General features: G+C 43.9%; 1 protein-coding gene across 7 annotated transcripts in view; it reads right to left on the bottom strand.

The window, feature by feature from the left end:
• KDM6A (lysine demethylase 6A) overlaps positions 1-21,741 on the bottom strand; it is a 295,712-nt gene that overhangs the window by 190,253 nt on the left and 83,718 nt on the right. For all 7 annotated transcript variants that reach the window (XM_074995163.1, XM_074995170.1, XM_074995188.1 and 4 more), the window contains exon 4: positions 7,068-7,117. In XM_074995163.1, coding sequence (XP_074851264.1) covers positions 7,068-7,117 — 50 coding nt within the window. The remainder of the gene's footprint in view (positions 1-7,067; positions 7,118-21,741) is intronic.

Raw genomic sequence — 21,741 nt, 5'->3', positions numbered from 1 at the left:
GCGGACAAGGGGCACCCAGTGGACATAATATACCTAGATTTCCAGAAAGCCTTTGACACGGTCCCACACCAAAGGCTTTTATGTAAATTAGGCGGTCATGGGATAGGAGGAAAGATCCTTTCATGGATCGGGAATTGGTTAAAAGACAGAAAACAAAGGGTGGGAATAAATCGTAAATTTTCACAATGGAGGAGGGTAACTAGTGGTGTTCCCCAGGGGTCAGTCCTGGGACCGATCCTGTTCAACTTGTTCATCAATGATCTAGAAAATGAGGTAAGCAGTGAGGTGGCAAAGTTTGCAGATGACACCAAGTTGTTCAGGACAGTCAAAACCAAAACAGATTGTGAAGAACTACAAAAAGATCTCAGCAAACTGAGTGACTGGGCAGCAAAATGGCAAATGAAATTTAATGTGGGTAAGTGTAAGGTAATGCATGTTGGAAAAAATAACCCAAATTACACGTACTACATGATGGGGTCAAATTTAGCTACGACAGATCAGGAAAGGGATCTTGGAGTTATAGTGGATAGTTCTCTGAAGACATCCACGCAGTGTGCAGCGGCAGTTAGTAAGGCAAATAGGATGTTAGGAATTATTAAGAAAGGGATCGATAATAAGACAAAAGATATCATACTTCCCCTATATAAAACTATGGTACGCCCACATCTTGAGTACTGCGTGCAGATGTGGTCTCCTCACCTCAAAAAAGATATATTGGCATTAGAAAAGGTTCAGAAAAGGGCGACTAAGATGATTAGGGGCTTGGAACGGGTCCCATATGGGGAGAGGCTAGAGAGACTGGGACTATTCAGTCTGGAAAAGAGGCGATTGAGGGGCGATATGATAGAGGTATATAAAATCATGAATGGTGTGGAGAAAGTGAATATAGAAAAATTATTTCCCTTTTCCCATAATACAAGAACTAGGGGACACCAAATGAAATTGATGGGTAGTAGGTTCAAAACTAATAAAAGGAAATTTTTCTTCACACAGCGCACAGTCAACCTGTGGAACTCCTTGCCCGAGGAGGCTGTGAAGGCCAGGACTCTACTAGGGTTTAAAAAAGAGCTTGATAAATTTTTGCAGGTTAGGTCCATAAATGGCTATTAGCCAGGGGTAAAGTATGGTGCCCTAGCCTTCAGAACAAGGGCAGGAGATGGATGGCAGGAGATAAATCACTTGATCATTGTCTTCTGTTCTCCTTCTCTGGGGCACCTGGCATTGGCCACCGTCGGCAGATGGGATGCTGGGCTGGATGGACCTTTGGTCTGACCCAGTATGGCCATTCTTATGTTCTTATGTTCATTGTTCTTGGAAAGGCCCAGATAGAGCAGACAGGTAGGCAGATGAATAGTGTTCTCATTTAATTTCCTTATCTTAATTTTTTCTCCTACAGGTGCTGAGCCAGGAAGTTCCCCAGGACTTGGACCAAGGCTGAAGACAATGTTTTTCTTCAAACAGGAGATGTGCATATCCTGGGATAATCCAGAGGACTGCAATCAAAAGCTGCCCCTTGTTACCACTGCAGAGATGACAGGAACTATGGTTCCTGAGGCCACAGCATGCCAGCCCATCTGCGGGGCACTTTTTGCCACCACTTAGCCATTCAGCACTGAAGTGCTGAATTCCAGGGTCCTCTGGGAAGGCCTCAATGAATTAAGGAGTCCCACAGATCAAAACTGTGCCTGCCTAACAGAGCCTAATGGCTAGAAAACCACAACTGCAGTCTGGCCCTAGCAAAAACATCTGTCAAAAAGGTCCAGTATCTTGGCATCTTTGTTTTTTGCTGTACCACTGACCTGTCCCACTCATTAACAGTGGACACAACTAAAGACCCAAATGGAGGGTTGACAGCGAGGTATACAGAACACTTATTTTCTTCGGTCTTAGAAATGGGTGGAAAGGAAGAGGGGATCTGCCACAGAGATTTTGCTATTTTGAAGACCCTTGCGTGGACAGGCAGCAGGATTTAGCCCAGAGTGGTGACGGATAGGACATTAAAAGTATCAAAGCACTGACAGAGGAATCAGATAGCTAGGTTTAAATCATTAACAATACTTTTAAGGAAGGCCTGGTGTTCCTTAAAGTCATCGGAGGGACTGCCTGTTTGGGAGGAGCTCACCACTGTTTCATCTAGAGACAATGACTGCACTGCAGGGGGAGAGGCAGGTTCCCCTTCATTCTCTGGGAATGGTTCCTTGGGTATTGGAGCATCCTGTGCTGTTCCTGCCTTAGATTCTGCACTGTGTTCCAACACCGGTGCTGGGGGGGGCAATGATGAGAGCACAGGGCTGGCATCGTTGGCATGCCTCAAGGATTTCAGTATGGCCACTGAGCAAGCCGCTATCCTGCTCCTGTGCTGGTCTCACAGAAGAGCAATGATTTACATTTTTGGCAAAGAGCTGAACTCCTACTCTGACTCAGGCCACTGTCCTCAGGTGAACAGGGCAGAGCTGTGGAAGCTTGAGTTTGATGACTGACCCTTGTTGGTGACTAGCAAGAAGAGGGTGAGGATCGGTGTCTTCCCAACGAGCATTAGCAGACAGGTGCAGACCAAGGCTGTAACAGGGAGCAATCCCACACAGATGAGAATTGACATGTGGAAGGTCATCAAGGCAATAGTGACTGCACCATGGTAATCAGGCAAAAGGCTCACCAGTACCAAGGGTGCAGGGATAGGCTCCTTAACTCAAGTGCGTCATACCCTGTAGAGGGAGAAAACTGCATCAGGGACACAGTTCTTCTGGCAGGAGTGCCAGGATCCTACAATGAGATATGGACCTCTGCCTACAGTACAGGGACCACTAATGTTTCACTGCCCTAAACAAAGTCCCACGACTGGCTTGCCCCTAGACAGTGGGGCCTTAACCAAGTTCAGCACCTGCTGCAACATCTCCAGTGCCAGAGAGTCTAGTAAGTCATTAGCTGCTGGGACCACTTCAGGCAATTAAGCCCTCAGAGGGGCCAGGGAACCCTGCAGTACCACAGAGTCGGATCACTGAACGTGCCAGGGGATCTGACAACAACAGCACTCCTGTGAAGTTCTATGGCAGGCACAGACCTTGACTGCTTCTTGGCCCAAAGTTGCCTTCTCCTCTGGTTCTAGGGTAACAACCTTTTTTTGCCTTTTCTTTAGTATCCCCTGGAAATAGATTCTGAAGAGGAGGACTCCAATGCAGAATGAAGCACAACCTCCATGAGAAAGATCCTCAAGCAAATATCCCACTTCCCAGATTCTAGGACAAAAGTGGGGCATGTCCCACTCAAGAGCAAAGTCCCATCCGAGACTTGAACTACTAAGCTAATGGCTAAGCAACTAAGAACTATATACAAAGAAGGTAAAGTGGTAAAGAACCACTGATGTATTAGAAGTGCAAGAAGAGATGCTCCAACCAACTACCACGAATGGTAAGAAGGAACTGACAGGTCATAAGGCTGGCAGTGCCTAATATATCAGCACAGCTCTCAAAAGGGACCTACCATCATCCCTACAGACACCATTAATCTGACAATTCTGCATTCAGTCATGCACACACCTAAAATGGAATCAACAGGAGCAAGAGCTCAAACAGCAATCTGAGCTGCAGTACATCATATGGTCTTGTTGCATAATTTTTCTTCAAATCAAACATTTTAACCAAAACCAAACCAAAACAAAAAGATATTTTACAAAATAAACATTAAGGAAAAGAGGAAAACCCACATGACTCAGAGAAAATCATTCTTTGGCTACATTCCAGGCAGTTTGCACTGCAGTGTTATTGCAGCCTTGCACTGCAGTAAAGCTTACCTCTTCCTAAAGGAAGGAGGAGATGGATGTCTCTACATTTGTACTGTCATAATACATTTTAGTCTCACCCTAAAAATTTTTAAGATTCAGAGGCAAAAACAGAGGAACAGAACTAAAAAAAGTCAATAACTGAAGTAAAAGTAAAGCCAGAGAGTACAGTGGACCCCCAACTGACATGATTTCGACTTGTGTGTTTCTTGCGATAACACTAGTCGAAACTGTGAGCGCCAGGGAGCTGGGAACCAGGCGGCAGCCTGGCTCCCCTCCACTTGTGAGAGCCAGCAAACTGACCAACACTGCCCTGCTGATCAGTTTCCTGGCTCCCCTCTGCTTCTGGGAACCTGGAAACTGACCACTGCTGCTGCCCCTGGCTCCCAGCTGCGCGTCACCCCTGGGAGCCAGGAAACTAATCAGCACAGCAGCACTGGACAGTTTCCCAGATTCTGCAAGTAGGTGGGGGCCAGGAGCCAGGCTTCCGCCTGGTTCCCGTATCCCTGACACTCACGGGAGCCAGGAAACTGACCAGCGCTGCTACACCTGGCTCTGGACTCCCCACTGCTCATGGGAGCAGGGAGCCAGGCACAGCCAGGACCAAGAGACTTGAAGGCAACTGGGCCCCTCTCCCACCCAGTTCTGACTTAAGTGAAATTTGAATTACGTGTGGTTGCCCAGGAATGCCACCTACACGTCGGGATCCACTGTAACTTTATACACTTGAACCTCTTTAATTCATCAAATTTGGGAAATAGGTTATGCCAAATTATGGAATTTGCCAGACATGAAGGGCAAACAAAGTCTGTTACTAAAGCTTTTGTAAGTACAAACCATTACAGAGTACTGTACACGTATAACAGGCCATAAGTAAATCCTTAACGCACTGTATACTTATTTTTTAATCCCATATAGATAAATAAGCAGAAAACCACCAATTATACAATACAGTGCTCTGCCTTTTTCATATTTATTAGTTAAATTTGTACCTACACACGTATGCATGCTTTTTGTTTTGTTGCACAGTGTTTAAATTTATTTTATTTTTATCATTATGATGTTCCAGCCATGCGGGCATCCAAACCACATGTTCCCCAATTACAGGCACCCGGCTTAAGGAGATTCAAGTGTAATATATAGTGACAGCACAATTTAAAGTAATGCCCAAGCAATGGCAAAACTGGCCATTTTGTACACTGCTCTTGCAATACCAAATGAAAGGTTACTTACCTGTAACAAGTATTCTCTGAAATGACCTCTGCATGGTCCCAGTCTTGGACTATGTACACTGTGCAGCCAGGACTACACAGTACATCCCAAGAGTGGGAATGTGCAGAGGCTACTTAAACAAAAACAGTAAGATGTTAACTTTATACAAATCAAGCTTTTAAACAGGTTGGGAAAATAAATGTAACCTGTGTTTTACCACCAAATTCTCTTGGACTACGCAACAATAAAGTGAATTATTTCTTTTAAATAATATCATCTTAATTTAACACTGACTTAAGTTTAAGATCAATATGCCTAACAAAAATATACAACACTCTGCATTGCAAAACAAAGTGAAATGTCTATTGGAATAATCCTCCATCTTTTCCAAGGTGGGCTGTTAAAACAAGAGCCAGGTAAGTGATCAAATCACAGAAGACCCTTAGAAGTTAAATACAGAAAGGACACCTACAGTAGAGAGAGTTTAATGGATTGTTTGACAATTTACCAACTGTCCCTGAACTTTGATTTATTTAGCCTGAAGATTGGCATGAATCTCAAAGACTATAAAGCATGATAACAAATCTTGTGTTTTGTTTTGTTCTTAATACTTATCCCTTTCTAATTTCAGCTGCTATTGCTTAAGATTGAACTCAGCTCCAAAACCCTTCTTGATAACGCACTACTCAGGTGACTGTACAGGTGAAGCCTCTGAGGGTGCTAGTTCCTCTAGAGTATTCCTGCCAACTGGTCGTCTCATGCTCAAAATAGGGAGTGACCAGTAAAACCAAAAACAAGATTAGAACAAAAAAAATCTTTCCTCCTTGAAATTCCTTGGGCATCCACGTAAAAGGGGAGCCTTTTGAGAGCCAGAATTCATAGTATACCAACCCCTCAGTCCCTGTAAGCTGCGAGCTTTTGTGGCCCCAACAGAAATTCAAATACCCATCAGATGATTAGCATAATGTCTCCAGCGAGGTTCTGTGTTTCTGTTGGTGGTATACATTCTCACATGCCTTGGTGCACATAAAAAATTAATTCCTCACATAGGTGGAAAAAATTCACACATGGATGGAAATGATTAGAGGGAATATTGCTCAGGGCGCTTCAGTACTGCTCTTTCCACCACACACAACAGATCATTTAATCAACTACAAACAGTACACCATGTCCAGTGGGTAGAAGAGAAAGCGGAATTACCAGAGTACACCTCTGATTTTATATATTACTCAATGACAACAGATAATTGATATAAAAGCTATCAGTCAAAATCAATGCCCTTACAGCTCAATTCAGGACAGTATCACTATTTAATAAAACACATTTGTGTGTTTAACTTTAAGCATGACACAAAAAGTTAGTCACCACTTTTCTGAACAGACATGGGCTTAAGCGTTTTCCAGAACACAGGGCTTAGAGCCACACTCCAGAATTTTGCCGTATGAAAATAAAACCATATACAGCATTGTTTTATACACTGTCATATATACAATTTTTTATCTTTACTATCTTGCCACATTTGCTTACACTTATTACTGATACCATTATTGATATAGATGTGTGGCTTTTTATTTTTAAAAGTCTTACACAAAAAGACACTTACTTCTTTGTTCATGGTCTAAGTGCATTCTAATACAATACTGAGAGCACTTAAAATAATTTGCTCACCACACAAATCAAAGGTACACCAGGAAAACTCATGCTGAGTTAAGCTCAAAACTTGAACAGATGCTTTCATATGATTGCAATTCTCTCAATATTGAAAACTGCCCAAATAACTAACAGGTCTCATTTATGAAAACTTGCAGTCAGGTTGAATAAACCAAAATTCCACACAAAACATGACCAGTTTTTAGAAATGTCAACTGGTTAGTAACTGGATAAAAAGTTTGTTTCAATTTTTAATTACGAGAAATTATGTGCAAAAGGGGGAACATTTCCATTAACGTTACATGGTAAACACCACACACACTCTCTCCCCCTCCCCATCCCTCCCTCTCAATTTTTACCCACATTAACCCACTTCAGAAATCCAAACATTTAGAACGTAATCAGAAAAAAGTAAATATGTACAAACCTTCCAGTAGTCAGATTGTAAACTGTAGTACCTCTGGTATGCAGATAATGCTGCAATAGAAAAAAAAAAGTTTTTTGTTTTTTTTTTTTTTAAAAAGAGAACAAAACAAAATAAAACCGAGTATAAAAGTATGCAATATGCAGGTAAACAATTTAATAATATAACACTAAGCATGCATTGTTATGAACACAGTACTTCCTGAAGATTACAATTTTGCTATAGTATCGGAGGGGTAGCCGTGTTAGTCTGGATCTGTAACAGCAACAAAGGCTCCTGTGGCACCTTATAGACTAACAGAAAAGTTTTGAGCATGAGCTTTCGTGAGCACAGACTCACCTCATCAGATGCTGCAATTTTGCTATAAACAGTGCTTCAACCAAAAAATGAATGTCCCGATTTATATCAAATTTATAAATTTATAGAAGACACTTATTGGCTGAAATATTGATTTATAAACGTCATCACACAGCATGTTTTAGTGCTCTCTGGTGTCTTGCAATATTTTTGTAGGAGAAGAGGAGCAGAGAGATATGCACAAAAATTACAGAAGGGGCACTCACCCCTTCAATAACCAAATAAAGGGTGGAAACACCTACTAAGACCCTTATGAAATACAAAGCTCTGAAGGTGGGTCTAGAAACAGCAGCCAGGTACAAATCACAGCATTACCATTATTTGGTGAGTAAGTTTTCAACTTATCATTCATTGTTCCAGTCATTTGAGAGTCCCAGATGATAGGATGCCAGATATGAAAGCGTTTACTGCACATTTAAAGTTAAAACAAATATTTAATCTTTTTATACCTGAAATTCATAAGTCCATCAAACCTAAGTTACAGTAAAACCTCGAGAAGCACGATTTCGATTTACACTTCTCACGTTAATGCAAAGTAAGTGCAAATTGAAACCACCCTTCCCTCCAGGCCCCTGGCTCCCCCCAACTGGGGAGCCTGGCGGGCACACAACTGCTTGTGACATGGTTCTTCCCAGCTCAGAGAAACTGCTGTGCCCCCAGCTGGGAGAAGCCAGAGGCCACGTGGCTGCCCCACCCACTTTCCCCAGCTGCCCACTCCCCCAGCCAATACTCCCCACAATTCACATGAAATTCAACTGATGCGGAGGTTGCCCAGCATACAACCTCAACATAAATTGAGGGATTACTGTACAATGTAATAGCAAGCTGAACTGATCTGCAGTATTTTAATGATCAACAGGTTTATTCTTAAAAATGATATATTTGACAACTCATAAGGCATTGAGATTTTTTGTTTGCTTATTTTAATCCAACTATAATTACACTCCAAAGCAGAGGTGGGGAACCTCCACAGCCCATGGGCTCTATCCGGTCCTCTGCTTAATTTCACCTGGCCCACAGCAAGTCTGAGCTATGTGGAATGGAAGGTCCTGAGCCTTGGAAACCCCTCTGCCGGGATGCAGCTGCAGCTCTGAGCACAGGAGAAGTTCAGCACTCTGCTTAGCGGAGCTCTGGAGGAAGGAGAGAGGCAGCATGCGGAGCCACCTCCTCACCTCCCTCAGCTACGGGGATAATGCAGAGATATGGCAACTGCAGCCACTGTAGGGAGTGTCAGCAGCACAGAGTGAAGGCAGGGAGAGCGCCCACCTTAGCCTTATTGTACCACAGAACAGAAGCTGCCCAAAGTAAGCACCCCATACTCCCTCATGTACCCCAACCCTGAGCCAGCTCCCAGTCTGCACCTCCTACCCCACCCCATTCCTGGGTCCCTTTAACCCACATTGAGCACTTTTATCCCAACTTCCTGCACAGAGCCCCCTCCTGACACCCAGAACTCATCTCCAGCCCCATCCCACAGCCTGTACACCCAACTGAAGCCCTCACCCCTTCCAACACCCCAGTCCTCTGCCCCAGCCTGGAGCACCCTTCCTACACTCTGAACCCCTCATTTTTGGCTTGAGCCTCCACATCTCCTCCCTTCCCCCCAGGAGGCTGTACGTGGCCTGTGATTGATTTTGTTCTCTGGATCAGTAATCTCTGATAGGAAAAACGTGCCCCATTCCTGCTGTAAAGGGACCACATTGATGTTTTCTGCTGTTTGCAGCACATGGTATTATAGACACTCCTTCCTTCTATTTACACATATCTACCCCACAAGTTAATTTTATTCCTCAGACTGTACCCTATTAATAAAGAATAGCACTTACCGACATTAAAAGCCATGTTACCCAGCACTTGGACAACCATCATGCTCAGTTAATAGGCATGCCCAGCAGGGGCTGGCTGCCAAGACAGCAGAAGAGGACCTGTTGCCTGGCCAGGGTCAGCAGCAGTGTGGCCAGTGGCTGCAGGGCCAGCTGCCTGCTGCGGGGCCAGGACAGGCATGAGTGGGGCTGGCTGCCCCACCAAAGACAGTGGAGCAGGGCCAGGGGACCCAGGTTGAATAACCAACACATTTTATTATCTGGCAACCCCACTTCCCCAGGGATGCCAAATAATAAAGCTTGCACTGTATGTACATGCACAGCTTATCAAAGTAATGCTACTGTGGAAAGGATTCTAGACATGAACTGACTACTTCAGGGCAATTCATTCAAACACAAATTTTTTAAAATATAAAGTTAGTCTCTTCACACATACACAAAATAAACTATTATATAAGACTAAAAGCCACTCTCAGTTGTAGGCTATAATATTGTACCTGATTACTTGGCCCCTGCCAAATTCATGTTCCATTTCGGTAAATTTCACAGTCACAAATATGCTATATTTCATTATTTCAGATATTTAAAGCTGAAATTGCATGTAAATATAATTGGAGAGGTCCTGAACCAAATGGAATTATGTGGGGGTCACAACGTAAAGGAGGTTGTGGTATTGCTACTCTTACTTCTGCTCAGTTGCTGGAAGCAATGTGGTCTTTGGAGCTGGGCAGTGGGACAGCAGTGGTTGCTGGCCAGGAATCTAGCTCTGAGGGCAGAGCCACCATCAGCAGCATCAGAGTAGTAAGGATGGAACTATATACTATTACTTCTGAGCTGCTGCCTGCCGAGTTGAGCTGTTAGTCACCAGCCACCACACGTTGGCCACCCACTTCTGAAAGCAGCAGTACAGAAGTAAAGGTGACACGGGCCTGGCTGTTAACCACCTTTACCTCTGTGGTGTTTCTGGCGGGGTGCCGCCTTCAGAGATGGGCACTTGGCCAATATTAAAACCATCATTCTCCAGCTGCCCAACTTTGAAGGCACAGCAGAATTAAACAACACTATTATCCACCCCAGCTCCACACCCTGCAACTCCTTTTCAGATCAGGACATACCACTTGGACTTTCCCATGAAATCCATGCAGGATAGGATGATTCCTCAAAAATATTTTCTTTGAGGCTCACAGGGTCTGCCTATTGAGGATGACTGGGAATCTTTTGCTCTCTGGGTGGAGGTAAGAAAATTGCTGCTTGCTTGCAGCCCATGGGTCCCATAGCAACAATGAACTGGAAAAAGCAAAAGTGGGGGTACCTGAGGATGTCCATACCAAGTCTGTTGTTCACATCTAGCTTCAAGTCTTGTCCTAACATAACAATCACTTGTGAAGCAAGGTTCTGTAAGAAAACTGAGTAACCTTCTCTTGACTCACCAACGAAGGGTCCTGTGGCACCTTGTAGACTAACAGAAAAATTTTGAGCATGAGCTTTTGTGAGCACAGACTCACTTTGTCAGATGCTGGTCTTGGAAATCTGCAGGGCCAGGTATAAATAAGCCAGAGCAAGGGTGGGGATAACAAGGTTAGCTCAGTCAGCAAGGGTGAGGCTTACTACCAGCAGTTGATCCGGAGGTGTGAACACCAAGGGCGGGGAAGCTGCTTTTGTATTTAGCCAGCCATTCGCAGTCTTTGTTTAAGCCTGAGCTGAGGGCATCGAATTTGCAGATGAATTGTAGCTCTGAAATTTCTCTTTGGAGTCTGGTCCTGAAATTTCTTTGCTGTAGAATAGCTACTTCTAAGTCTGCTACTGTGTGGCCCGGGAGATTGAAGTGCTCTCCTACGGGTTTTTGTATATTGCCATTTCTGATATCTGATTTGTGTGCGTTTATTCTTTTACGCAGAGACTGTCCAGTTTGTCTGATGTATATAGCAGAGGGGCATTGCTGGCACATGATGGCATAAATTATATTGGTAGATGTGCAGCTGAATGAACCCACAATGGTGTGGCTGATCTGGTTAGGTCCTGTAACAGTGCTGCTGGTGTAGATATGTGGGCAGAGCTGGCAACGAGGTTTGTTGCATGGATGGGTCCCTGAGTTAGAGTGACTGTGGTGCAGTGTACAGTTGCTGGTTAGGATTTGCTTCAGGTTGGCAGGTTGTCTTGGGCAAGGACTGGTCTGCCAGTCTAACTCTACAGCAAAGAAATTTCAGGACCAGACTCCAAAGAGAAATTTCTGAGGTACAATTCATCTGCAAATTTGACGCCCTCAGCTCAGGCTTAAACAATGACTGTGAATGGCTGGCTAAATACAAAAGCAGCTTCCCCTCCCCTGGTGGTCACACCTCCGGATCAACTGCGGGTAGTAAGCCTCACCCTTGCTGACTGAGCTAACCTTGTTATCCCCACCCTTGCTCTGGCTTATTTATACCCAGCCCTGCAGATTTCCAAGACCAACAGCTGATGAAGTGAGTCTGTGCTCACAAAAGCTCATGCTCAAAACTTTTCTGTTAGTCTATACGGTGCCACATGACCCTTCGTTGCTGTTACAGATCCAGACTAACACGGCTACCCCTCCGATACTTTCTCTTGACTGTCATCACTAGAGAAGGAAGGGCAGCAACATAACTGGGAGTAACTAACATTCTTGTTACCATGTATCTAAGCAGTTCCATCAGCGCAGCCTTTGAGGTTTTGAACTTTCACTTGGTTCTACTGCCTGATAGTGCCAATTTGTCTAATCCTGCCCTTGTCAGGTCTTTGGACGTATTGACAGCGATGGTACCACCAGAGGAATCCAAAGACTTAAAAAGCATTCAACTTTGTACTGGTCTATATTGAAGTCACAAACTTAGCCAGGGATTTTTTTTTTCTTTTCTGTTCCCTGTGAGGAGAACTTGAGGCCCACTTCTCGGAGGCTTGTTGTGAGATATTGATTCATTTCCTCAGAAGCATGTGGCATCAGCCACTGTCACAAGACAGGATACCTGGCTACAGGGACCACTGTTCTGATCCACTGTGGTCATTTTTATATTGCTTCTACTTGGTCTGCCTAATTCTTTGAATTACAAAAGTTTGTGGCCATTTTTGAGAAGCTCTAGCAATCTCTTGTTTGCATCAGACCAGGGAGGGAACTTACAGCTCACAGACTGAATCTGGCCCTAAGCTTCAGGCTTCCTTCCCCCTCCCCGGCCCTAACTGCCAGAGGGAAGCAGTAGGGGGCTGGCACTAAAGACCCTTGCACGACTGGCTGCACGCTGCTATTCCTGCTCCCTCACAACCCAGGGAACAGAAATGCAGGGATCTTCAAGACTTTTCCATCGCTCCCACTGACCAGGAACTGTGAACAATGGGGGCGCTGACATGTGGAGCCAGGAAGAACAGGGCTGTGCGAAGCCACGTATTCCTCCTCCCCAGAGCCGTACCAAGCAAGTGCTCCAATCCCTGTCCCATCCCACCCTCCCAGAGCCTACCCCACTACTCCTGCATCCTACTTCCTGCCCAGACCCTGACTCACTACCCCTCGTCCACTACCCAGAAATTCCTTCCCACACACTAAACCCTTGTTTTGGGACCCACCTTGTGTGTGGCCCGACTGATTTTTTTTCTGTGGGTCAGTGGCCCCTGACCAAAAAAGTTTCCCTGCTCCTACATTACACCTTTGAAAGCCCTGTGGCTAGTAAAGCACATTTCTTTGTCCCATGAAGTTTCATCCAAGTTTTCCTGAGACAAACTTTTTTTCTGGGGGGGGGGGGGGGAGGAGTCACCATTTCTTTTCTCTTCTCATACTTTCATTCTTCAGAACTTCGGTGGCTCACCAGACCAACAACTGAACACAAGCATTCTGAAGTGCTTGATTCATCCTGGCATCAAAGCACCAGCACACAATGCATTGTCTGAGGAACACCTGAGGACTGCTGGAGCAGACGTGGGAGAGAGAAACAGAACCATCTCAGGCTCCACCTAACTACATACTAGTTGCAATGGTCTGTCCCTCCTTTGTAGGGTAGCAGCAGCCTGGGGCTTCCAACTAACGTAATTAGTCCTTAAACTAAAGTAGTAAAAATCTCTAGAAGTACTGAAGGGAGTTTTTTCTTGGAGTGCTTCCTCACATGAATTCCAATCAGGTAACTCCCAAGATGGGATGGTAGATAACAAGCCACTGACTGGAGACCTGCCCTACCAAAAGTTGCATGCTGAGTGATGGTACAGTGGTTAGTAAACGCACGCACAGTAGACAAGGTTGCTACCCAACAGTCAAGTCATAAGGGAGCATGCAAGGTAGAGGTGGGATAAAAAGTTCAGAAAGCAAAGGGGGGGAAGGATCTGGAATAGTGTCTGTCATACCATCCTCAGGCATCCCATCTAAGCCCTTGTTTTTAACACAAGTCTGACTTGAGCAGGTTCTGGACGCAACTACTTAAAATGTGTATGTCTTTTGGTCCTGCTTTAGAGTCATAAAGGTCCTACACTGGATAGGGTTTACAGAGCCTCTCCTGCTCCTGGGGTTTGGGCATGAAAGGCTCTTTGGATAGCAGGTGTACATATCCACAGAGATTTCACTGTTGCCCTTGAATCTTTGGTGCTACCAAGCCTAAGTCAGTATGGTCTGAAAACAGCCCTGAACCCTTAAAGGGAAGTTTCTGAATGATGCGTTGGACTTCCAAGACAAGAACTGAAGTCAGGAGGCTTTCCTCGTGACCACCCCTCTGAGATGGTACATGCCACCAAAATCAGCTGCATCAAGGGAGGCCCAAAGGAACATCCTGGTAACCACTTTCTTATCCTCAGGCACAGCTGAGAACTCTGCTCTTGATTCCATATGAAGCAACTCTTTATATTCAGACATAGCAATCCAAAAGTTAAAGCTGTATCTACTGAAGTTGGTTCGCAATCCTCCTACAGGGCTCCAGCAGTCTGTATTTTCCTCCCAGAGAGGTCCACATGTTTAGCTTCCTGGTCCTTAGGAGGCAGCACCTGTGGGCCTTAGTGCTCCTTTTCATTCATGACCAAGACCAAAAGGGGGTAGCAGTAAAGATGCAAGAGTAAAAGCTTCGAAGGGACAAAGCTTTTATTCTGCATGTCTCTGGTACTGGGAGGAATGGAGTCTGGAGTGTGCCCTAGGGTGGTCTTGTTATTCTGAATTGTAGTTACTTCTGATAGCGCCACTCAGGAAGGACCCTTCAGAGTGAGGATGTCCATCACTGCTGGGTCCTCAGATTAAATTATCTCCTCCACTCCCAGGCACATGCTACCGGCAATGTGTTGAGATAGGCCCTGGTGTGACCAGTTGTTAATGGACAAAGAACCTGAGGATGATGAGGTGGCAAGTAGAGGCACAGAGTACTCATAGCCTTTTAGCTGCCCTGGATGTTCCTGGGCTATGGTGAGCAACTCTGTTGCTCCAGGCCAGTCGACAGTGTTGTGGGTTACAAGTGGCATGACAACCGCATCCATTGACAGCTCTGCAGTTTGACAGGCACTCTGAGAAGGGTCACTTCCATGACCTGAGAGGCAGGTAGCATCAGTTAGCTGGAGAGGTAACTTCCTGAAGCCACCCACTTGGAAGTCCTCAAGGGGTATTCTGATCCTGGTGGTAAGCCCAGGGGCTCCAGAAACATCATTGTGTGGAGGATGGCCACCACAGCTACATCTCTTTGTTGTTACCTGGACTTACACCTACTTCATCACGAATAAAATTATTTGGACGCGAAGTCTGAGGGAGCTTACTTGGTCGGTAAAGACTACCTCAGTTCTAGCAATCAGTGCTTCAAAGAAGCAGCTGTGGATCGGTACTGTGATAATTGTATTGACAAACGATCGAGGGCCAACCCACACTGAGACCAGTGACATGTTTGCAGTGCCAGGGAATGACTACTGCACCCCAATGCCATGACACAATATTATGCTCAGAGGATGTCCTAGATCAGCATGGACACTTGGGTGCCAGCGATGCGGCTCGCCTCTCTCCTGGTGCCATGCAAACTTGGACTGGGGACAGTGCTGATCTCATGTAAGAGGCCTTCCTCGATACCAACTCCCAGACTGCTGCTGGAGTGGTCTGCATCAATAAACTCAGACCCAGGACTGAGAAGCCCGGTGTCAGAGAGCAGTGAGTGGCTTCCACTAGTAACTGCTTTAAACACAAGTCCTGCTACTTTTTGGTTCTAGGCATAACTCTTACAACATTAAGCCTAATGTACTTCCCATAACCATCTAAAGTCATGAGTCGCCGGGGGAGAGGGGTGTCACTGCTGGGCACAGGACTAAAACCCTTGGTTTTGCAATATGGCCAGAAGCACAGAGGTACAAGGATGATCCCGCTCACCAATCTCTAAGCTACAACAACTAAGCTTGTCAACTGCAGTAAACTCATGCGATTAGCAAAAAAATTGCAGTTTTAATCACACTTTTTACCAAAAGAATACCAATTGAAATATATTAAATATTTTGGGTGTTTTTCTATATTTTCAAATGTATTGTATTCTGTAACTGAAAGTATATATGCTCTTTTATGTCAAACACCTGTACCATAAATTAACAAAAACAGTACTTTTTCAATTCACCATATAAAAGCACTGTAGTACAGTCTTTGTTCTGAAAGTTCAACTTACAGATGTGGGAGGTGAGGCTTGTTACATAACTGCACTCAAACCAGTGTAGAATTCTAGTCTAGAAATCTATTCAGTCCTACTTCTTATTCAGCTGATCACTAAGACAAATGAGTTTGTTTACATTTACAGAAGGTAATGGTGCCCCTTATTTACAATGTCACAAGAAAGAATAAGCATTTGCATGACACCATTGTAGCTGGCATTCCTTCAGCCATCATTCCAGAGACATGTTTCCATGTTGACGATGCATGTAAAAAAAGTAATGCATTAGTTGAATTTGTGACTGCACTCCCTCAGGGAAAACTATGTCCCCTGACCAGTTTTATCCACATTTTGCCATATTTTATAGTAGTGTCTGATGATGATACAGCCAATGTTGTATATCTGTAGAACACTTTCACTGCAGATCTTACAAAAACACAAAGAAGATACCAATGTGAGATTTCTAAAGACAGCTAATGACCTTGAATCAAGGTTTAAGAATCTGAAGTACCTTCTAAAATCTGAGGGCTATACCTGCTATAACAGTGCCATGAGAACGCATGCTCTCACTGTGAGATTACATTGTAAAAAAAGAAGTGGGGAGCATTATCTACACAAAACGTACCCAAAATTGTTTGTTTGAGCAATTGACTGAACAAGTAGGACTGAAGACTTGCAGGCTCTAAAACTTAACATTTTATTTTTTTTAATATAGTTTTTTTGGTACATAATTCTACATTTGTATGTTCAACTTAAATGATGAAGAGACTGCACTACAATACTTGTATTAGGTGAACTGAAAAATACTATTTCTTTTGGGGTTTTATACAATGGAAATATCTGTAATTAAAAATATTATCGTTCTTTATTCTGTGTTGTAACTGAAATTGATGTATTTGAAAATGTGGAACACATCCAAAATATTGACACATGGGGTATTCTATTGTACAACAGCATGATTAATCAGGATTAATTTTATTCATTGCTTGACAGCCCTAACAACACTAACACTGGACAGTACCAGGCACTAAGTTAAGTGCATACTTAACAAATGAATGCAGTTCCAATACCACCATGAATAATAGCAAACGTGATCATTAATACCTTACAGATACTTCAGATGTAGCTTATGTAAAAGCAGGAACTGAGGAGGAAGGGGGTCAGCTGGGTCATATATTGAGCACCATGAGGGCACCAGTCCAACAGAATCTCTAGTCATCCTGATAGGAGCTGCGAAGAGAAGTTTTCAACAACTATGCAAGGGGTGTATCCACACCACTATCACTGCAAACAAATACTCAAAAGCACCTACAGTTTTGCAACGTTAACATTGGTGAATACGTCTACTAGGTTAAAAAGCATACAGAAGAGTTTTATCTTGAATAATTTTTCTCTGTTCTCTGGGTTACTCAAAGATCAGCAACTAGAGCATAGCAATCAAACAAATTAAGCATCTCTCAACATAAGAAAAATTCATGTTTTTACATATCTAGTAAACATTAGGGAAGCACTGCTTTAGTTCCATAGTTAAAACTAAGCTGAATTTTACACTTAAAGAATCAATACCTTACACGAGAAAAACATAAGATATCCCACACATCTTTACAGCACTTATTCTATTCTGAGTATATAATAAATCCACATACAAGTCAATCCGTTAGTCTGAACAGAAATCTAATTGCAAAATTGGTCCTTTAAGAAACTTAGTACATATTTCAGGCAACTGTTTTGTTCCTAATAGAACATTCCATATTATAACTTCCCACATAGTCAAAACTCATTCATAAGCTACATCTGAAGGATCTGTAAGGTATTAATGATCACTTTTGCTATTATTCTTCATAAAGTACTCACAAGCCACTGCTGATGGAGAAAATAAACTTAAGAGATTTCCACAAAGAACTGCTCTCTTTTCTAAATAACTGTCATCTCCTATAGCTCTCTCTGAGACTGAAGATGCGTTCTTTCATTAAACATTCCACCACTTCTTGCTGTTTCCTGGGGGAGCAAAGCCAAACTGCATGCAGGGAAAAACATGGCTCTTGACAGCACAGCATAAATCAGCTAAAATATACGCGTTAATCTGGTCATAAATTCATTTACCAAAAACGGCTTAAGGTGGATACTATATTCTATTTAAAGCACTATACATATACTAACATCCTCTACGTTTAATGGTTATTGAAAACATTTTAATTTTAAAAAATGAGACTGTCCACACAAAAATTACAATGAGAATTAAAACTGAGCACATATCAGTAATTAAGAGTAAACATGGTTTATTTTAAATTTTCCCAAAAACAAACAGGACAAACACAGGAAATCCAAAGATAAGGTTAAACTTTAAAGAAACTAAATATGCCATACGGCAAAACCACTTGGTGGAAGGCAGAAGAAAGGTTTTAACGATGAGTTTAATTTAACCTTAGACTACAGATTCTCAAAGACCTTAATTGCATGGGCATTGTACAATGTCAATATAACCAAGTAAATCTGTAAACAGTCCCGTTTAGGATCCTTAAATATTAACCTACTACTAAAATTAATCATTGAAATTTCTAGCATGATAAAAATCTTTTGTTGGCATGAGTGAAAATTAAGGCAAAGTCCTCTTCTACTGTGGAAAAAGGTCTTCAACAATACATAAAGTATACCTTGACTAAGAAAGGGCAAGTCATAGTACAAATATCAGGAAAATATGCCTTCACACAAGGTCTATTAGATTGAAGAATTTTATCCCCAGGGTAAAATATAGATAGTTCTATTCAGCAAGAACTCTAAAACTAGATCAGAGAAAGCACCAGAAAATATACTATCATTATCTTTATACTGGTAGAGTGATGGACTTCATGACCCATTCTAATAGATCCACTTTAATTTCTATGACTACTACTACAAATTTGGGAGGATCTTCAAAAAGATGTATCCTATTGAGCATTTTGAATCTGCACTGTTCACTTAAGGAAAAAATTAATTAAATTATTTGATACTGACACAATCCAGTGGTGTACTACAATACTAAAACAGATTTTTGTCTTGTTGAATTTCCAGTTCCAGATTAGGGTTCAACTGTGGTGGGGACCACTAAGAATGAAATGCATTTGATCACACATCTCAAGAAAAACCATTACTGTACTGGCATATGTATTCCCATAAAAAAAACAAATAAGGAAACCTCCTGTAGGCAGTATCCTCAAAAGGACTGTCTATAAGTAATTTATAATTTGAAGGCATTAGAAATAGCCACAAATTTTATATTGGGACATTTATAGGCAAGTGAACTGGAAGGGGATTTTTGGTATTCAACTATTCTAACAAGAAGTAGGAGGGAAAGGAATTAAGTGGAAGAGCTTTTAAAAAGGAAGGAATTAAGAAGCTATCCTTCATTTTGACAGACTTCCTAGGTCACCTAAATGTTTATTTACAACCAAAGTCAGACAAAGTGATTATGTGAACACCTGTGGTATCAGTCTGGAATTCAGTATTGCTTTAGCTGTAGTAAGGAACAACTGTGGTGGGCAAAGGGTTTGCTCCCTGCATAAGCAAGATTAGAGTCCATTTTTGTGCATGACAGAAGATGGTACTGAACCCCCAGAGCAGAGGAATATATCCTTAGTCTTCAGTCAGAGAATCTTAGCAGAGAGACACTTATCTTGGTATTCTCACTTGGCCAGTGGTTCCCAAACTTTTGAGCATCACACTCCCCTTTCGATTTTTGAGAAAACTTCATGCCCCCCACCTCTTCTTTACCATCATCCAACCCCCCTTTTAACAAAAAATTCAATTGTATTTTACAATAAACACAAAAACTTGAAATAAAAGTGTTATTTAAAATTAAAAATAGGCACAGAGTTTTCCTTGGCCTCTTGTGGGTGCCTGGTGCATCCCCAGCCAGCCACCTGCCAAAGCTGCCCGTGCCAGCTGCCCCACCCACCTGAGATCTGCACTGCCAGAGCCACCTGCCCAAGCCCCACACCACTGGGGCCAGCCACCTGCTCACCCACCAGCCACATCCCCCGCTGAGGGCCAGCCACCCAAGCCGTTCGCACAAGCCCCACACTGCCCAGGGCCAGCCACTCACCCACCAGCCACTCGCCGCCTGAGTCCCGCACTACTGGAGCCAGCCGCCTGCCCGCCAGCACAAGCCACATGAGACCTGTGATGCCAAGGCCAGCTGCCCAAGCTCTATGGATCCTGCAAGCTGGCTAGCCACCCAAGCCCCTCCCCTCCCACAAAGCCAGATGCCACCAGGCCCCCAACTCTTACCCTGTCCCTATTCCCCCTTACCTAAGCCAGGCACCCACAGCCCCACATCTAACCCCATCCTTCTCTCCCTCCCCACCCCCCAAACAACATTTACTCATCTTTGCATGTGGGTCTTCGCCGGCTGGCTGCTTTATATAGCAGCTGCATCAGGTCACCCACATAAAATGGCAGCAGCTGAGAGAAAGAAGCAAAGGCCAGCTCTTTCCTTGGGTGGGGGGAATGATGGGCATCTGGGTCACCTCACACGCCCCTGGAATTACTTCATGCTCCCCCAGGGGGCACGCTTGGAAAACTATGTACTAGGCCCAGAATACACCAAGATACAGAGCCAAAAGCCTCAAGTGTCTCTCCTTTCTAATGAGTTGGGTGAAGGCACAGCAAAAGAGCACCAAAACCAGATATTCCAATATATGTGCTGCTCCCCATCAGGGGATAACAGCAGAACAAACACATGACAGATGTTACTCAAAATACTTATTACTGGATGACAGATAATATAATGATGAGCATGGTATAAAATGTATATAGAACAGAATCACACACTGAGTTACCACATGGATCTCATCTACGCACAGAAGTCAATGAATGAAGGATGTAGTCTTTGGTACGGTTCATAGGTAACAGACAGGTATCTGAAAGACCTTCAAGGACTTTACGTGGTCAAAGTGAAGCCACAGACTCTCTGGAGAAGTGCAGGCTATGTAAGTTAAACTACACTCATCCCTTGTTTAACAAGTACTTCACTTAAGAGTACTCACAAAAATGAGGGACATACATACCTTTGTTCACTAAACAAGTGAACTTCCCCTGCTTATGAGCCAGCTGTGGGGTCCCCTGCCTGCGGGCAGGGAGACTCGCAGCCCTGTGGCTGGCTCCACTCCAGCCGTGGGGTCCCTGGCCAGGGGGCGGGGAGACCCACAGCCCTGTGGGCGGGTGCAAAGCCAGCTACAGGGTCCCTGGCTGGGGGCAGGGCGATCCACACCCCAGGCACGCAACTGCCTGCACACCCACCCTGACCCGGTCCCCAAACACCCCAGCCAGCCGCACCCCCCCACAGGTACCACTGCTGCAGCTCGAGGAAGAGCCACCACCTCCTCCACCAGAACTGCCACCAGGTTTTAACCCTCCCTCCCACTCATGGCCTCAAACTGCCCCCAGCCTTTAGCAGTTTCCACCCCCTACCCGGGCAACCCAAGGTTCACTTACTTTTCAAAAGCACTGCCGCTTGCTGCCACTCCTTCACTGAGTTAGGAGCACTAGGAACCAATCAGAGAATTTAACATGTATTTAATGGTAATTCAGTGTCCCTCTTATGAGTTTTCGCCTACAAGCAGAAAGTTGGGAACCAACTGTGCTCGTAAAGTGAGGGATGAGTGTATTCTGTAGTACTGGATACAAGCTAACTAAAGAAAATAAGCTCCAGAGAAGCCTATCCTGAGGACACAGTGAAGGAACCAAGGGTAATGATTACTACACCTAATGCAAACTCTCTTGTCCATGCAAGACAGCTTTTCAAGACAGTTGCACCGCTCAGCCCCAGGAGTGCCACACCCTAACAAGCTGGGCTTTGTGAGCTTAACAAGGGATCTATTAAACAGACTTCAAGTATGAGATGATGCTCCAGCATATGCTCGGCGTGGG

This window comes from Carettochelys insculpta, chromosome 1 (genome assembly GCF_033958435.1).
Source record: "Carettochelys insculpta isolate YL-2023 chromosome 1, ASM3395843v1, whole genome shotgun sequence".
Classification (NCBI taxonomy): Eukaryota; Metazoa; Chordata; order Testudines; family Carettochelyidae; genus Carettochelys; species Carettochelys insculpta.
The sequence above is the reverse complement of the archived record's forward strand: the minus strand, read 5'-3'. Positions and strand labels throughout refer to the sequence as shown.